The sequence below is a fragment of the Salminus brasiliensis genome, chromosome 6 (assembly GCF_030463535.1).
Source record: "Salminus brasiliensis chromosome 6, fSalBra1.hap2, whole genome shotgun sequence".
Taxonomy (NCBI): Eukaryota; Metazoa; Chordata; class Actinopteri; order Characiformes; family Bryconidae; genus Salminus; species Salminus brasiliensis.
Window position 1 is genome coordinate 15,760,732 of NC_132883.1, and position 20,315 is coordinate 15,781,046.

At 41.2% G+C, this 20,315-nt stretch overlaps 1 protein-coding gene across 1 annotated transcript; it reads right to left on the minus strand.

The window, feature by feature from the left end:
* Positions 1 to 517: 517 nt before the first annotated feature.
* sypa (synaptophysin a) lies at positions 518 to 17,953 on the minus strand. Its single transcript, XM_072681829.1, has 7 exons — positions 17,845 to 17,953; positions 13,534 to 13,599; positions 9,029 to 9,153; positions 7,932 to 8,130; positions 6,482 to 6,673; positions 3,613 to 3,930; positions 518 to 3,314 (listed from the first exon to the last, which is right to left on the minus strand). Exons 1-6 carry the CDS (start codon positions 17,860 to 17,862, stop codon positions 3,646 to 3,648), a joined length of 885 nt encoding a protein of 294 aa, XP_072537930.1. The 5' UTR covers positions 17,863 to 17,953; the 3' UTR covers positions 518 to 3,314; positions 3,613 to 3,645.
* Between the last annotated feature and the right edge of the window lie 2,362 nt (positions 17,954 to 20,315).

A 20,315-nucleotide genomic window follows, 5' to 3' on the forward strand; every position in this document is an offset into this window, starting at 1 on the left:
TGATATAAAGAGAAATGTCTGAAGACAACCATGTTCTCAAACACTCCAATTTCTCTTTTACAACTGCTGCTTTACAACTCAACCTGAGCGCTCTGAAGAAAGTGGCAGGTACTCAGCTCTGGGGGGAAAGAGAGAGAGCCATCTACCCACCCGGAGAGAGCAAGGCCAATTGTGCTCCAGTTGCTGATGGCAGGCAGCGTGACCTGGGATTAGAAGCAGCGATCCTCAGGTCTTAGTGGCAGCACCTTTGTTGAAATCAATATCAGTATTTGATTATATAGCTTATCAGAGTTTATCGACATAAATTATTGACTACAGACTTTGCAATGTAATTACACAGTATTGATTACCACATTATTCAGGGCAGCGGTAATGAGTGTTCCCCAGTCCACCTCTGTTCAAAGCTCATTTTAATGCTGATTCTATAATATCATCAGCATCGTTAGCAGAATTACATATGATATAAAAGATCATCATTCATTTTTCACATTAAGTGTGTGGAGAATAACCAGTCTCATTCTTTTAACAGGATAAGTTATTCTTTATTGAATTTTACCTTCATGGACTCCATAGAACAACACAACAGAAGTTTCTGGATAATTTTGGTGATTCTTGATTCTTCAGCATGGTCATATCCAATTTCATCAACATCATTGAACGCTAAGAATATATTATACACAATAAATACAGCACAACCCAAAGGCATTGAGAGTTTCACGAGACGTACCAAACACCACTAACAACAGAGTAGTTGAACAGCATATTCATTGTAGGGGAGTGGGAGTGGAACAGAGCAAAGAGAGAGAGAGAGCGAGCGAGAGAAACAGAGAGAAAAAGGAAGCAAGGGAAGAGGTGCGCTAATCGGGGTTCACAGGCCCACTGCCTAGTTCTATTCGGAAGCGGAAACATTTGCTTTTACACCCATGGAGGACTAAAAAGTGTGCAAATATTAGATGAGAGTCGGTCGTCAGTTTGGGCAAGCTAGACCTGAGCATCCATCTGATCATGCAGGACTACTAAGAAGCTCATCATAGCAACCGCTGCTAAAAAAAAGCCAAATAAATGCACTGGTTGAGGCTACAAGAGTATATGGTTGTGTTGTCCTCAGCCTTGATGTAGAATATAAGCATATAATCGTTTGGACGAGTGGATCACTGCTAATCTGTACAATCTCAGTGCTCCAGTGCTCATAGCATTCAGTAATGTGTTGACTATACGTGCTCATACTAGGTCCTGTACAAGCAAACCTCTGTTGGTTAAAGGAGCACTCCTGCCTTATTCATCCTCACTTCTATCTGCTGCATCTGCAGCATACAGTGATTTTCTCACGGCCAATAACTCCTGTTGACTTGATATGTTCTTTTAATAGAAGTCAGTGCCCAGTTGCCTTAACATCTGCCCTTTCACTTTATTCCAATTTTGAGTTTTGAGTTGACAGGTTTAAATGTCTCAAAGTGATTGTCCATGGTAATTGTCTGTACAGTACAAATTACAGGTCCTTCAAGTTCGGATGGGCAACTCTGATGGTGCAGGCGCGGTCCACAGTAGCTCATTTGTAACCAATTGCAGAAATAACTGTCTGTCCTGGCATGTACATGCTATGATAAAACTGTCCTCTTAAAAATAATGGAGCTACAAAAGGTTCCTTAAAGCAATGCCAGAGAGAGATATGCGTGTGAAGAACCCTCTTAAAGGTTGCTAACCAATTTAAAGGTTCTTCATACTCACAGCTCATGTACAAAAAAGGTTTTTCATCTTCCTCTATGGTGTCGCTCAAAGAACTCTTTGTAGCACCTTAATTTTTAAGGGTGTGTAGAAATATTTGCACCACTTTGTTAGTTAGCATTTATTAACTGCTCCAGTTAATGCATATATGGAGGTGGTATCTTCCATAGCTCAGCAGTTTCCCGTAGAAGATTGAGACCGCTAGGTTGCAGATTTTGCATGGCATATACGTACATATATATATATATATTTATATATACACACATATCTGAAAATATATTTCAATATAACTAGGCTAAGATAAATCAGGTTGTGCTTCAAACTTCAAACGTTTCTTTTTGTGGTTGACAAAAGTAGGTTATAAAGAGATGTGTAGTTGCGTGCGAGAAAGAGTGGGAAGGACTGAGAGACAGAGAGAGAGAGAGAAAGAAAGAGAGAGAAGTGGGGTAGGGGTGGAAAGGGAGGAAGAGGAGGATGTTGGTAAATTAGCGATGAAATTGAAACTGGCACATCTATCTAGACTACTACCAACTCAACACACAGGACTGGCTCTTCCTGTCTGGTGCCCACACTACACGAACAGAAGTTGAGTTTTAGTCATCCACTTGCATGAAAACGGCACTAACACACTCGAGCGGCATAGCAGAGGAAGCATAGTTATTAGGAGCTACTCAAACCATGCTAACGGATTAGAGACGTCCTTCTCACCAAAAAATTTGATCTGAAGGGAAAGAAAAAAAAAAAACAACAACAAAATACTGTTCCCTTAACAAAGGCTTTGCTGGTCAGCGGAATGTCTGTGGTCCCACCTCGAGTTTGGTCATGAATAGTCTATTGCTGACAGCAGAACCGGACCCACTCTCTAAGCTCAGACTCAGAAGATTCAGATCAATGCTCTATCCCACCGATACAAAATAAATAAATAAATAAATAAAAATTAAAATATGAAACAGATTTAATGAACATATAGAAAATCCTAACACAACTTCAGTGAATAGCTATGTAACTCGTACCAAACCACTATAGGTAAAAATTCTCAAGGAACCACTTCCATTGGGGGTTCAGTGATGATTGTCGACTAGTCAGCGGAATCATCAGTGAACCTCTCGAAACATAACGTAGACTACAGTGGAATAATCCCATACATATCTTTAGGAAATATTTGTATATATTTGTTCATATTAATATTTATACAGCACAGACAAATACATTCTCTCAAGTTTAGCATTACTGTTGTCAACATCATCAGTTCAAAATGTCTAGAGCAATAATTTATAGCTTGTTTTTTGCCTTTGACATATTTTGGTGTGTATTCATCTGATCATACCTAACTTTATTTATATATATATTATTTTTTTGTATTGTTTTTCGTTTTATACATCACAATAATGAACAGCACATTGAATTTCCCTTACTTTCTCCCTATGCCCTGTGACGCTCTCGTTTATTCGCTTATTGCCCCCCTCCCCCTTCCCTCCCCCCAGCTTTTCGTCCACAGACATATGCACAAACAGACAGACAGGGAAGAGTGTGGGTGTATGGGTAGGGTTCAGGCACCACACTCCATTAATCACACGATCACCCTCTTTCTGTGGAGAGAGAGGAAAAGAAAAGGTAGGAAAGAAGTGCCGATGAGATCGGAGGAGGAAGCAGTTCAAATAGATCAGTGAATGACTGACTAGTAGCAGAAGCACCCTTTATTAAAAAGCTGCCTTGATAGAGAAAAGATGTCAGAAGCAAGAAGCTCGGAAACGGCGTTCTCTCTCACCGCCTTATTAGCATTAACATTACGCTTTCGGCGCAGGCCGAGCCATAGCAACCATAGCTGTGCAAAACCACCCACAGGGCACCAGAGTGCTAATTACCACCTCCCCCTTCAGCACTCACCAGCCTCCGTCCGCCTCTTCCTCTTCCCCGTCCTCACATCTGGTTGGAGAAAGAGGTGGGCGCCCCCTGCTGGTTGTAGCCACCCTGGCCGTAGTCTCCATCCTGGTTGTAGCCCTGCTGACTGTAGTCGGGTTGGTAGCCCCCCTGAGAGCCAGCGTAGGGGTCCTGCTGGCCGTAGCCTTGCTGGCCGTAGGAGTCGGGGGCCGGCTGCTTCTCCTGGGCGGGTGGGGGGCGCATGAAAGGGGCGATGATGCCGGTCTCCTTGAACACAAACCACAGATTGCCTGCCCACAAGATCAGATTCAAGAAGCCAAAGACCTGGAAGTGCAAAAACACACAAATGGCAGATTGTGATTAGTGATGAGACACGTGCAAGTCAAAATCAGCCTTTTTTTTCATTTTAAAATGATAGCCCTGGTGTCATATGTTTATTATTTCAAATAGGCAAGAAAAGGCATTAGGTTGAATTGTTGGATGATTAATGGGGGCTGTAACTAGATGAGCTGATGAGTGAGCTGACACTAACCAACAACACTGGATGCTGTTAAGAACAGTTTATCTTCAACACAAAGCCTTTTCCTCTACTGAGTGCTTTCATGTTACGTTTATTACAAAAACAGTATATGGACAAAAGTATTAGGACACTTGCTCATTCATTGTTTCTTCCAAAACACTAAGTATTAAACATACAAACAGAACATATTTTTAAAAGTATAGTTTAACCTGCTTTTGATTGAGTAACTGTCTCTTCTGTCCAGGAAAGGCTTTTGGAGCATGACTGTGAGAAGCATTCAGTGATGGCATTCAGTGACAAGAGCGTTAGTAAAGTCATTATGTTGGATAAACACCACCTTACCTCATCCCTATAACCCCAACCTATCCCAAAAGTACTGAATGGTGCACCATTATTCCAGAAAATGCTCCACAGCAGTGGAACTCAATGCTGGGGGGGGCATAATACCACTCTAGCCCACGCCTGGCATTCGGCTCAGTGCCAATAGGTTCATGTTTATCTGCTCCAGAGAGTCCTATTCTATTGGCAGTACTTCTCTACAGAGACTGGACAGGCTGTGTGTGTATTTGCACATCTGTGTCACCAATGGCTGCAACTTAAAGTAGCTAATTGCATTCTTTAAAAGGGGTGTCCACAAACATTTGGACATATAGTGTGTATATTGGTATGTACCTCTCAGAAAACTAATGAAAAATAAAAAGAGACAACTGGAGTGTACTTTCTGCACTTTCTAAGCACATTCTTTAAGGCTCTTTGCTTACAGGAAGTTAATAAAATGTGTAAAAAGAAAAAAAGTTTGGCACTAATGAGGCTTTTCTTTCTTTGCTGCCTGATTAATTGTGGTCTGCAGCTACAAAAATCGTTTGGGGTGACAATAAATACAGTACACATAGTGTTTTTCACTTCCCCTGTCAGTGTAATTTCTTTCCCGTTTTTCTCCCAATTTAGTATTGCCAATTAATACATTATCACGGGCAGCCAACACGCTTGGAGGAAAGAGCCAGGTCCCCAGGTCTGTCGCACCAGCTTACAGACACCATAGCCCAACATCGACCAACATCGCTTTAAGAGTGATAAGGGGTGAGAGTGCCATCTACCCACCCAGAGAGCGAACGGCCAATTGCGCTCTCTCAGACTCTAGACGCTGATGGCAAAACGACATGGCTCAGAATTTGAACTCGCAACGCCTGGGCCATAGCGGCACAATTGTTAGTCTGTACACTCGCAGGCCAAAACATTATAATCACCAGCCTAATATGCTGTTGGTCCTCGGCTCACACTACAAGACCTCAAAAGGTGCCCGGTGGTATATGGGACCAAGACGTTACAGCAGATCCTTAAAGTCCTGTACTCCTATTGTTCCAGCGCATCCCAGAGGTAAAGGGTGCCCACGTATCAAGCTGTGCATGTGATGTGGCAGCCTTCTTCCACTACTCCATAGTCCACCTTTGTCACTCACATGTCCATTTTAGGTACTTTCACAAGTGTTAATATGAAAAAATTCTGTAACTTGTGCCTGTCGCCCTTCTGTCAGTTTGGCTCAGGTGGCCCTCACACACTGATAAGCCTTGGGTGCCCAACATTCTGTCAGTTCTTTGTTGAGTGTTCCTCCCTGGACCAGTTTCACCCTTGCTGAGCAGGAGTGCTCCACAAGCCTTGTCATTTCGGAGATGCTCAAGGCTCATATTGATCTAGCCCTCATCAAAGTTCATAGCTCACAATTTCCTCTGCAGTCGATACACACCAATCACATTAACTGGTGTTCAGTGACCATCTAGCATATATCCTAGACATTGACATGAGCTAATCAGATAATCAGCTTTGTTCACTTCACTGCACAAACACTGGCTCGTTGCGCAGTTAACAGAGCGCTCAAGTATGCACTTAGGTTAGGTCTAGACAAAGGCTTAATCTTGAGCTGACAAATTGGTAATTGTTGTTCAAACAGTGAAACTGAATTAGATGGCATTAATAATACGATGCAACTGATAGCTTCAATTCCCATGATGTGCACTGTGATGTAATTGTGTGACAGTAGCAAAATTAGAGAGCTATTAACCAAGGTTCATCCATTCCTGTAGGGTCTTAGTGCAGTTGGGTCATTTTCCTGCCCTTACACACCAACTGAACCTACAAACTAACTAATAAGTAAGCTCTGTTCTGAGTTAGATCTGTTAGAGCAGGGAAATCACCAAACTGTGCTGGAATGAGGAGAAGAATTGATGACCCCTTTGTTTTTAGACTTTTTCACCTCAGTAAAACTTGAATGAAGCAAAAGAGAACAAGAAGATGGTGTCTGTCACTTTCTGGACTCTATAGACTAAAAGACCAACTGAGCTAGTAATCTCTACTCACCACAGAGGTGTTAAGGCCGGACATGACAGGGTCGTGAACTTCGCGGCAACGGTTGCCTTCTTCATCGCAAGCTGGAATGAGCTTCAACACCTTCTCTGGGTCCGTGGCTGTCTTCACGTCCGACAAACCCTTCGCCCATGCTGCCGAGCTCACCAGCCACATGAAGGTAAACACGCACGTCACACCAAAATCCTAAAACGATGAACAAGACATTACAACCTTTACGCATCCAATCATGCATCATGTTTAATGTTTGATGTTCCTACTGAATTTGTTTAGAGAGTTAAGTACTCCTGGTCAAATTACGTGTTTTGATCTGTAAATTAGCGCACATGCTCTTAATACAAAGTTTATTTACTGATTTTATTCCTTCTATCTTCTTATCTGCTTTTTCTTGGGTTTTTGGTGGATCCAGAGCCTTCCCAGAATCACTGGACGTGAGGCAAAAACACCTTCTGGACAGGCGGACGGAGCCAGTCCATCACAGGTGTGCTTTCATGTTACCAAACACACCCATTCACTCAGTCACTCATTTACTGACTGTAACATATTGGGAGTCATAAAACATAAATTGTACAGATGAACTGAAAATGGCAAGAAAGCGGTTTCAGTGTCCATTTGTTGTGGGTTTGCACTCTCAGTGTACTTTTTGTTATTGGTATACAAAGAAGAAGCATGTTACATTCTTTCAGCAGTCAGTTATAGGACTAGTAAAAGTCATACTGTGCTTTGGTGGTAGGTCTGCTTTGATGTTAAAATGTTCAGTGTTCAATAAATATTTTGAAATTGTAGTTTTGTAATTGTTGTTTTTGAAAAGCTGGTCAGAAATCCACTAAGGCTATGAAATGAATGAACTGAATGTTATTCAGTCTTCGGCCAAATGTTTCATTCTGTTCAGTTTCGGCCATTTATGGTAATGTCTGTGCATTGCTAATAAATTGTTGCACATATATTTATCTAATAATTATCGCATGTTTTATATATTACATTTTATTTTTCCCAATATGTTACATTCAGTAATTTCATCAGGGCTGCCCAAACACTGCATTACAATTTTACAAATCTTCTACCCAATTTGGAAGGTCAATTACCCAATCCCTGTTCATGTGAACTCTTGGAGGGTGAAGATTAGCACGTGTCTCCTCTGACACATGGATTTCTGCCATGGATGCAGCATCGCTAGTTAGCCAGCATGCTTGGCAGAAAGCATGGCTCCCCAGCTCCAATGCAACAGCTAAGACACGCTGACCAACATCATACTAGAAATAATGTGGGAAGGAAGTATCACCAACCCACCTCTGAGAGTGCAAGGCCAATTGTGCTCTCTCTGACTTCGGCTGCTGATGGCAAGCAGCATGACCCGGGATTCGAACCAGTAATGCTTATCACCTCAGTCCACTGGACCAATTTTTGTGGACATTTGAAGTTTTACTGAATGGAGGGAACTCACGATCAATGGGCCCTTGTTGTTCTCGCGGTACTTCTCGAAGGCAAAGACGTAGATGCTAAGAGCTGCCATAGAGTACAGGAAGGCAAAGACAGCGATGGTCACGAAGAACTCGGCAGAGGAAGAGTAGTCGCCCACAAGGAACAAACGATCACTTTCACCCTTCTTGCAGGTAGGGGCATCAAAATAAACTTGGTGGAGCCTGCAGAAAGGTGAAGGAATGAGCAGTGTTAGTGTCGTTGCATTTTGTATATTATGTCAAAGATGAATTAGACTACAGTGAGTACAAGCTTACTGTTTTTAGTCACTTTATCTGGCAAAAGAGTCCATGTCACTCCCTTGCTGCATACCCTTCCTTCCTGCGTACCTTTCCTTTAGCAGCCAGCCATATCGGATATAAAATCTTGCCGCTGGCCCACAAAGCCAAGAATGGTCCAGCTCCTCCTTACCTGATGGCAGTGGCAAAACCTAATCCCTACCAAAGAGCCCTTTGTGCTTCAAATACGGCATGAGTTGACCCACCATATCTCACATGGACACATGAAAGACAAGCATCCAGATTATTCTCTGTCCTGGCAACAAGATGGTGAAGGGTCGCTGCCCAATGCAGCATGAACACAGGCCATAGGAAATGCTGTGTGTAGACGGCTTTTCACTGAAGACCTGCCTCTTTCAAGAGCATGTAACAATACACCGAAATCTATTAAAGCTTGTATTGAACTTACTATGTCTTGCTCTTGTCCACAGGTGTTTTCACAGTTCTAGGAACTGAAGAATTGTGGACTGCTTGCAAACTGCTGCAAAAGGTTTATCGTGCGTCTCCTTTCTGGCAGTGTCAGAGCTCGAAAGGCTCTTGAAAGGGTCTATTGAATTTGGATATTCCGAGTGAATGACTAAGCACTTTTGAATAAGAGCAGCAGACAAATGCTATTAATGTAAATGTAAATGTATCCTATTAGTGAATAATTTAGCTTGTTTCAAGCATTATTGTGAAACCTGCAAAATGATATTGGCTATGTATTGAAATGAACTGATCTGCCAAAAAAAAAAAATCTCTAGACAGAATAACAGAAACCGGGGCCCTGCTCAGAATGTTGTACCTGAATGGGTATTCAAACTCCACGTCTATTTTCAGGTTACTGTCTGATCTGTTTTTGCACTCCACGCTCATGCGAAACAGACCCGAGTAGCTCCCGCAGGTGGAAAACGCAAAGATGGCGAACACCTGAAAGCAGACAGAGAAGGCAGAGTGAAGCAGCTATGGAAGCTGGTATGAAGACTGTGAAGTGACAAGGCTGCAGTGTGGGCTGTCACACCCATCCACACAGTTCTACAGTGTTCTCCCCATTCTGACTGTTCTACAGTGTTCTCCCCATTCCGACTGTTCTACAGTGTTCTCCTCATTCTTACTGTTCTACAGTGTTCTCCCCATTCATACTGTTCTACAGTGTTCTCCCCATTCCGACTGTTCTACAGTGTTCTCCTCATTCTTACTGTTCTACAGTGTTCTCCCCATCCACACAGTTCTACAGTGTTCTCCCCATTCTGACTGTTCTACAGTGTTCTCCCCATTCCGACTGTTCTACAGTGTTCTCCTCATTCTTACTGTTCTACAGTGTTCTCCCCATTCATACTGTTCTACAGTGTTCTCCTCATTCATAATGTTCTACAGTGTTCTCCCAATTCTTACTGTTCTACAGTATTCTCCTCATTCTGACTGTTCTACAGTGTTCTCCTCATTCTTACTGTTTTATGACATTCTCCCCATTCTTACTGTTCTTCGATGTTCTCCCCATTCGTAATGTTCTACAGTGTTCCCCTCATTCTGACTGTTCTACAGTGTTCTCCCCATTCTTACTGTTCTACAGTGTTCTCCTCATTCATAATGTTCTACAGTGTTCTCCTCATTCATACTGTTCTACAGTGTTCTCCCCTTTCTTACTGTTCTACAGTGTTCTCCTCATTCTTACTGTTCTACAGTGTTCTCCCCATTCCGACTGTTCTACAGTGTTCTCCTCATTCTTACTGTTCTACAGTGTTCTCCCCATTCATACTGTTCTACAGTGTTCTCCTCATTCATAATGTTCTACAGTGTTCTCCCAATTCTTACTGTTCTACAGTATTCTCCTCATTCTGACTGTTCTACAGTGTTCTCCTCATTCTTACTGTTTTATGACATTCTCCCCATTCTTACTGTTCTTCGATGTTCTCCCCATTCGTAATGTTCTACAGTGTTCCCCTCATTCTGACTGTTCTACAGTGTTCTCCCCATTCTTACTGTTCTACAGTGTTCTCCTCATTCATAATGTTCTACAGTGTTCTCCTCATTCATACTGTTCTACAGTGTTCTCCCCTTTCTTACTGTTCTACAGTGTTCTCCTCATTCTTACTGTTCTACAGTGTTCTCCCCATTTATACTGTTCTACAATGTTCTCCCCATTGTGTTCTTCCCATTCTGACTGTTCTACAGTGTTCTCCCTATTCATACTTTTCTCCTCATTCATAATGTTCTACAGTGTTCTCCCCATTTATACTGTTCTACAGTGTTCTCCCCATTTATACTGTTCTACAATGTTCTCCCCATTGTGTTCTTCCCATTCTGACTGTTCTACAGTGTTCTCCCCATTCATACTGTTCTATAGTGTTCTCCTCATTCATAATGTTCTACAGTGTTCTCCCCATTTATACTGTTCTACAATGTTCTCCCCATTCTTACTGTTCTACAGTGTTCTCCCAATTCTTACTGTTCTACAGTGTTCTCCTCATTCTGATTGTTCTACAGTGTTCTCCCCATTCTGACTGTTCTACAATGTTCTCCCCATTCATACTAATTTTCAATGTTCTCCCAATTTTTACTGTTCTACAGTGTTCTCCTCATTCATACTGTTCTACAGTGTTCTCCACATTCTCACTGTTCTACAGTGTTCTCCCCATTCTTACTGTTCTACAGTGTTCTCCCAATTCATACTGTTCTACAGTGTTCTCCCCATTCTTACTGTTCTACAGTGTTCTCCCAATTCATACAACCTTGTACTGCTTACAGAAATATCAGCTACAGTGTGATCTCTATTGTCACACACAATCATTTTATTTAAAGGGGGTTAAAACACATTTGATATCATGCTATTATATCACATGCTTTATACACACACTACATGTCTAACTATGATTTAGGTATGATTAATTCCTGCTGTCATCAAGTGATATATCATAAAAGCATGAGCAATATATTGACTTCAGAGAAACAGCATTTTGGGACTGGCATGAACATGATTTTTCCTGGTTTGGCATAAATCTGAGAGATTGAGTCACTCGTCGAGATTACACGTGGGCTGGGCCTGGCTGCAGTGGAGGGATTGACTGGAGAATGGAGCTATTAAATTTCACAGAGATCCTCGGCCATCTGTCACACCGTAGAGCTGGTCAGATATGGCCTCACGCGCCACTACAGGAGATCAAAAGCGAATAACCATGCCAAAGCACTTCAAAAGTAATGAACCAAACCAGGTGAAAGCAAATTCAACTGGCCCCAAACCCCACCAACCCATAAATGAATGGAAAACAAGGCCTCAGACCTGACCATCCAAAAAGGAGGGCTATGATGATGGCGTATAATGCTCTAGTTTAAATAAAATCATTACTCATTTAATGAATAATTGAATGGATTAGTTCAGTGGGCTCATTTATTTATACTGGGAAATGCTTAGTAAACAGGAAGCCATCTGGAAGCATTTGGGGAATTGGTGAAAGCTGTTGTGTCTACCAGTAGGGATGGGCGATATGATAAGAATATTATATCATGACAATTGCACACTATGTGATATTTTGATATGCAGACAAAATGCATCAGCAGTGACAGATTCTTAAAAACTACTATTCAAATACTCTCCTATACTGAATACAGTGATTTCTCTTCAAAATCTGCTGCACCTAATGTAATAAAACAGCACTGACTACACTCTCTGTAATGAAATGTGCAGTTGGTCAGTGTTCTTTTAGCACTAATATCCAGGATATTATTGCTTGTATCAGAATAACAAAATATCGTCATATTGCCCACCCCTACCTATCAGTGGCCTCTGCTTAAATCAGTCATTTCTAGTCATTATTTATTATTAGTTGTTTTTAGTAGTTCTTTTTAATGTTTAAATCGGCGCTGTAATGCAAAAACCTTGTATCAGCATTTTGCTGTTTACATTTTGACATAGCGTGAATCTAGCGGTTGTTTTTTACCGTGTGTCATAATTTGATGATGAATGGACCAATAGAAATGCTCCAAAATGACTTTTTTCTTAATTCCACTGAATGTTAAGAAGGTTTTTTTGTTTGTACAGTTGCAGTTTTGGAGATTTTGGAGGATTTTGGAGAATTTTGCATGACAGCAACTATATGCATTTGTATAAAGTAAGATAATGGTACAGGAACAGGGAAAAATACTCCTAACATTATTATGCATTTATATGACAATGTTATTTCAGTTAAGTTTAGACCTCTTTTATTGGTTCAATTGGTTTTATTACTTTTTTAAATAAAGTAAAGGGCAAACGGTGTAAAAATGATGGATTTTCAATTAAACAGCTAACTGAATAAAGAATTTAATCAAATTCCAAAAGATCCCTGTGCTTTTTACATCACACCATTATAGTAAAATGCCATCTGATATATATATATATATATATATATAAGATAAGATAAGATAAGATCATTCTTAATTAGTCCCGCAGTGGGGAAATTCTCAGCAGCAGAAAGGGATAGCAAGACACTCAGTTACAAAAATGTAGATAAATAAATTACACTATAAACACAATATAAATAAGAATTTAAGAAGCAATAAAAATATTATTTACAGGTTATTGCAAATGACTCTTAATTGCACATGTGGGGGGGGGGTATAGCATATAGTATTTTTGCATTGAGGGATGTCTGTTCCCTGAACATGTGTGTGTAGTTAAGTGTATGTGTATGTGGTCCGCTGGGAGCAGTGCTGGCATATATAGCATTCCTCCCCCTTCACTAAATGCTTTACCTCCCTGCTTTAAGCTTCAAAATACCTTCACAGAACAAAAGATGAACTAACGCTGAACCACCACCAGATGCCACTATTAACCCAGAGATGCTGCTCCTCCCCTCTGTATTAGACCTTGATATGTCAACATACTTTTGTGGGCTGTATACTGGACTCCTATAGGTGGCACATAAACTGAAGCTGAAACCAGCTTGCTGTTGAACCTTCAGATGACAGGCCGCATTAATGCTATCCATTATTTAGACATCAACCAGTGCTTGCATAAGCAAACACCTGGCCTTTGCGTCATGAAAGATGATGTATAAGGGGATGAGTTATCTAAAATACAAGGAGATGCATTATCTAAAGCAGCTAAAGCCAAGTGCTCGTTTAGCCCTGACAGGAACCTCAGTTTTAACATGTTCAGGTTTATTAAGGAGAACTGATAGAAAAATAACTACAGTGAAGCCTGACTCTATTATTATTACAAAAACAACAAAAAAACTTACACTGGAGTGAATAAGGCTAACACAAACTCAACCAGTTAAAGAATGAGTAAAAGAAATCAGAGTTGTACCACAGGCACAAATAAACACTTACCCATTCCAAGACTTTAATGAAGCCGAGGGGCACTTTCAGCACTCTGAATTGCCCGTTGGCAACTAACTGTGAACAGAAAAAACAAACAGAATTCCAAGTATTAAATTCGTATTTATTATTTGGATCACATACAGTAAGAAAATAAACATGACCATAAATGACCATACTTGATGATATGGTAGGCTGTTTGCTAAATCCCACTTCCAATTTATTTGCGTAGGTTAGGACAGTGTGTGTTGTTACATGGCTCTTAGATTTTAGGCCAACACATAGATTACAGTCATTCAAATAGCATGAAAGGATCTTTATACTGCTGAAGTGTTCATTTTTGGCGGGGGATAAATTAGCGGTCATAATATAGAGGATGATTCTAGCACGGAGGCCTGTCCTGAGAACCTGCCACTGCCAAAGGTTTGCAAAGTAGGTCTAAAAATCTCAAATCCTCTCAAAATTGGTCTTGAATTACCTGGGAATTCTCCTTACTAGGCTGCTTCATAACCATCACAAAATAGTTTTTGACGTAGCTAAAAAATCTGACCATTATAAGCTTTCAGCGGACCTTCAGTCTACAAACAAATTTGAAAATCATAGCAAACTATTATTGACATATATATAAAATGATCATTTATTTCAGCTATAGAAATATAGCTATCTATAGAAAATGATGTATCAGATAAAAAAAAACAAAACCTAAACACACACACACACACACACACACACACACACATACACACAGACCCCTGTTCTTATACAACAATAATACTGAAAATATCACTTGGTGTTCAATCATTTCTTCTTGTTTAGTCCTTTGTTTATTTTGCCTTTCCTTTTTATAATTTCTATTATCATTATTATTTAGTATTTTCTGTCATGTTTCCTTGTCCCTTGTCCCTCCAGTTACATCTGTATGTTTGTTTATGTTTACAAAATCCAGTATAAATAAAAATATAATTTTAATAGTCTTCCGAAGATGATTATTAAAAAATCAAAAATCAAAACTTTAATCCAGACTTCTCTATTGAGCAGCTAATTGTTAAAAAAAATGACCTTTCTAAAGGAGAAAGCCTATTGGAGAATGCCTATTAACTGCTATTACACAGATTCTGAATCTGGCATCCTGGAGTATCTATGCCCTGTACACTGTAGTGTGTTCCCTGCTCTACTACCACTACCACACAGCTCAGTAGGGGCTTGTTAATTAGCTGATTAGTTGGGAGCCAGGAAATCACTAAAATGTGCAGTTCAGGAGGTGCTTCAGGATCAGGCTTAGGAATCAAAGTGGTAAAAGCTCCCCTACTGGCTCATAGTCATATAGTGATTGGCTCCCAAATATTTGCAGTTGGATATTCTGGTGTTTTTTCTTTTTGATACCCTGATATTTTTTTTGTCCTGATAAAAAGCATCAGCATCGACATCTATTAGCTCTGCTAAAATGATAGCTCTGCAGGGCAGACCAAACCATTAGAGCCTTGGTTATTTTGCTTATTCTGGTTGCCCAGATGCCTTACAATTGGAGACCAAAAGCAAACATCTTATTTCAGGATTTCTGAAGACTACCCCCAGACTGTCCCTCCACAACATTTAGGATTCATCTAGAGGAGGCCTGGGTGAAAACCTTATCTACATGCCTCATCTGCTCATCTGAGCCTGAATTACTATAGAAATATAACATCTGAAGGCTATTTCTGACTAGAAGCAGAAAAGGCTGTTCTTTATGCTGATAATGCTGGTAACTCCAATGATCAGCATTTTTAACAAACACATTCCTTGAAACCAGCCACAGATGCTAAATGGATATGCACATCTGCCATATTTTCTGCAGCTTTTCACACTGGTACTGTTGTTGTATTGTGAAAATGTATGAAGAGGCGTAGAAAGAGGGGTAGAGACGTGCACCCCTGTATTTTCTGTGTCATCCATTATTGTGATTCAGGGAACCAAACAAGTCAGATGGACACAGAGGGTGTGACATGCCCATCCTGCCATAATACATGGGTTAGGAGCTAAAATGAGCCATCCAGCTAATATTCCCAGCCCTCTACTCTGTCTATATGCTGGATGCTGCTTTGTTCGACCTTCGTTCCGATTACAGAAGTGAGCTGTTCAGGAGGTAACTTTCTACTTAATGGTAAAGAAAATAGGTCTGCCTGAGGTAGTGTTATTTCAGGATAGGGATTTTTCTCAGGGTGAATTTGTTGTATTATTCAAGGTCGTGAGCTCTTTATGGACTGAATGATAACTGAGACACAGGAGTATGAATTATACCCTATTCGTCTGATAATACGTGTCAGAATTTCTTGGGTTAATGCAAATGTATCGACACTTATTTCTTTAAAAAGAAGTGTTTATTTTTAGCAGTAAAAGAAAGTAAGTAATTTCGGTATTTTCTTTTTTAAAGACACCCCCCCCCCCCCCCCCAAAAAAAAAAAAAATTTTAATAAAAATAAAATAAAATAAAATAAAATCGAGCATCTGTAGTTAGATCGTTTTTAATTTATGTTCTAAATATTCGAATAACAAGCTATGATGTTAGCTGGACGTTTAACCTTCAGTCTTGAGTTAAATGTGACGTCAAAAGGGGTTAAACGTACATAAGCTAATCAATGAAGTTTTCCTAGTAGCTAGTTTGCATCGCTAACCCTTCCCCACTCACCATTAGCATGACATACGGGTTCCTCGCTGTCTACTGGGATTGGAAGGCAAAGCACAACGTGGATGCTCCCACAAACAGTTTTTTTTTTATGGAAAGAAGAATTAAAGACAAAGCATGTGGACTGAAAGCATCTTATTTTATATATACATATTTTTTAAACCACGGCAACAGATCCGGAACTGTACGGAATACCGAAGTGTATGGAGTCCTGTGCTCCTACGTTTCTGCATAGTGACTAGCTAGCTACCTTTCCTGCCACCTTCTCCCTTTTCCTTTTCACAGAAACCTATGGAGAGCTACGGTGTGGTCATGGTTACTATGCGGTTTTAAGACCTATTAGTATCAGACATATAAACCCTGATATTACTGTGCATCGGATCGAGAGGGAAATGAGGGTGTATCGCCCATTCCTTACGCCCTTAAGTCATCGTTCACTACCAAGGCACCAGCGGATGACACCTTCTGGAGGGTGGGCTGGTTCAGGAGAAAATCTCATCCTTCTGTCTCTCGGGGTTTAATTCGCTGCACTGTGAGGATAGCCTAGCCCACAGCCCACAGCTCGCAAAATCCAACACTAAGCAGCATCAACAAACGTGTATTTAGGTGGGAGATGTGTAATAGGCTAATTATGTATTCAGAGAGAGAATGTGACGTAGAAGGGCAGTGGAACACGACAGCCCTGCTCGTGCGCCGCTCTCCCTCCCGCCCGCCCTTTATCCTCTTTACACAATCGAAAAATACTCATACAACAGCGTAATGTGTAATATCTAATGCAAATAATAATGCAAATAATAATAATTATAATAATAATAACAACTAATATATAGATCTTACAGCACCGTTACACCACCTTTATCATCCCACTGCCGGTGCGTTGTAGCTATTAAGAGAGCATCCCAGTAAAAAGCACTCCCTTCTTGGCAGCAGCAGCAGCAACACAATCAACAGAACAAGGTTTTTAATCTGAAACTGAGCTCTATTCGGTCTCCTCGCACAGCCATCACGCCCAAACAACATGTGAATATGAATTCCTGTGTAGGATCCCTTACAGATAAGTGTGCATCCTTGATGTCTCCGAATGGAAGCAAGGACTGAGTCACAGCAGCTCGGCAAAAGTCAGCTGCCATTTTACAGAGCAAGCTCTACAGTAACTGCATCTATAGTAAAGGCCTCCTTACGATGGCTTTTAGTGCTCTCCTTTTATCGTCTGCCATCAAGCATCACTCAGTTATCCCAGAATCAGCCCTTACAAATGCTTCCCCTGGCATCCCTACAAACGGCTAAGCGTTTTGAGCGTTATGTGGTTTTTGACGCCCCTGAAATTCACCCACAATCACCACCCATCACTGAAAGCTTTAAAGGTTATAACCTATACACCAGTGCTGCGGGGCTGTAGGCTAAATAACACAATCACAGCCCCAACCTCGGTGCGTCCTCAACACCTAAGGCCTGCAACCGTGAGCCGATGCACAATATCACCAATATCACAGCCCTCAACACACGGAGAGCATCAGCAAGGCATCAGTTTCCATAATTCTGTCTGCGAGCGCGTCCGCACCGCCTATAATACCAGCTGTAATATCCTGCACAACAAAGTCAGTCATATATATTCACATCGAGTTGAGACCCATGCATTTCTTTGTACCCAAATGCCCTACCTGGTTTACAATTTCCATCTCGGCTCCTTGCTCGAGGATAAGCGAAATAGAAAATCGGGGGGGCGAACGGAGCAGGCGAAACAGCCTACACGGGAGAGGGGGGAGGCCAGTCACCGGAACAGCCTCATTGCGTCATACGTTGGGAGGAGGCGTGTGTGGTGCGCAAAGAACAGAAGGGCTCGAGTGCCGTCAGTCTGGAGAGGCAGAGAGATCCACGGTCAACATGGTAAAGTGAACGTCAGTGAACCTCTGGAGCGGTTTATTTTCCTGTGTGTAAGAAAAGGGAAAGTGGGAAGCTGTGCTTTAATTCTTTGTAACGTGTGATGTCACATCTTATTTCTATGATTGCTTAAACGTCATTCATAAACTTTGTTATGTTTAACATTTCTCATGAATGAAGTCTGATTTCCACTCACAAGCTTAGATCTCTCCCTTTGTCACTGGCCGGCTGCACAAGTCTAGCACATGCTTCTTCAATGTTCACATGAAGACATCACAGACTAGCTATAGCCATTTGTGGAGTGATGTGGAGGAGAAGGTGGGAGGCCTTGCAGAGAGAGTGAGGCCATTTATGCTCTCATAGACTCTTAGAACGCATGGCTGTGGCATCACTGGGGATCTAACCAGCAATCTTCTGGCTTGTGAAATGCATTTTTGTGATTATGCTGTTTTGTTTCCTTTGCATAAGCACACATTGTAAATGAGGGTCACCCTTAAATAAAGAATAAGGCGCCTTTATTGTCATTGTACTTCTTCAATACAACAGAATTGTTTTCTGCATGTATTCCAGCTTAGAAAGCTTAGTCAAAGCACAGGGTCCAGGTTCCAGGAGTAGAGAAGGTTAAGAGCCTTGGTTAAGGGCCCAACAGTGGCAGCTTAGCAAATATAGGTACTCGCATTCATGCTGCAGTAGTTTTCCATCTGTGTCATTCATTCTGCATGAAATTTTTATTTATTACGATTTGTAGGGCACACATCTAATTTGTACTGGTTTTGTTTGTTCTATTTCTCACATCATAGGGTTTTCACGTTGGGGAGATTGGGGAGCTGTCCCAAAAAGGCATACTTAGCCTTGCATTTCTCCACACTCTGACATCAACAACAGTGTGAGGATGTTCTAAAGCAAGAAAGAGAGAGAGTCCTTGAAGATGCTAGGTTAAAAGCATGCATTTGGGACAGACTCATCAAGTGTTATCAGCCTTATTTGTTTTTTTTCCCCAACTAATTATTTTGCTTATCTACAGTGGCTTTTTTTTTTTTTACAGTAGCTGTAAACAAAGCCATACAGACCTCACCAAAGGACTATGGATCCATAGAGGGTGCTTGTGTGTTTTTTAAAAAAACTGAGCAAAATGAGAAATGCCACACCCTACAGCCTCACAGTCCATATGTGCATGCACAGTTGAGGACTGCAGGGCTAAAAGTGTGCCAGAGATGGCTGTAGTCGGATGTCATCAGGAGCTTCTCCTGTGTTCGAACTCAGGTTGAGACCTTCAGACATGGCATATGATGAACACGTCTAGAACATGTCTAACTGTCCTCACTTGCACTAACAAAGATAGACAAGTTTGTTTGCTTGCCTATACTGTAAGACCTTTAGGACGCTATCCTGTACTCCACAGATTGGGAGACCAGCTTGGATACTCTAGTGGCGATTGGCCTGAGTTAGCACCCTCGCTGACTGACTAGGCACTAAGTTGAGAGAGTGTACTGCTGGTTGCCCAAACAGTTTGTTTTCAACCACAGATTTACCAGACAAATTGGCCTGAAGTTCTTCTCATACTGATGGTGTAAGGTACTGAATGCTACAGTGATTGCTTAAATTGCGCCATTCCTGGTTTGTCTTCCAGAATGACCAGCAATATGAGCCTGGCTCAATGTAGGCCTGGATGCCCCTACATCCTCTCAGTCTAGTGGTTCCTGGGCTGACTTTACGAGTCTGTGAGCCAGCAGACAGACTGGCAGCTCCTTTGACGCCTCCCTTGAGATTACATGGCCATGTCTGTAGCAGACATGTTTGGGATCTCAAGCTTGTGGCTTCCACCAGGTCTGGCTGAATAAAGCCAAGATATGGACTAAGAACTAAGAACGATAATTGCTCAGCGTTAAATAAATAGTGTTGCCAGTCTCCTAACCAAAACAAGGCAAGAATGTACACTGATAACTGTTTCCTCTGATATAGTGACCACTGTAAAAGACAAATGCATTGTGTAGTCTGATCCTGGCATAAAAGACGATATACAGCCACAAAAACATGAACATATTCCAATGCTCCAATTCCATGCTGTTATACATCACATTTTAATACAGAAGCCCTTTAAAGTGCTTGCATCCCAGAGGTTATGTTAGTTTAAGCAGGGAAGCGATTACGGACGATAATCACCAAGATAGTGATGTCTAATGAGGCAGCTAGTATGTAGCCACTGTGCTATCCCTGTGGTAGTAATGCTAAATTATGCCAATAGCCAGGT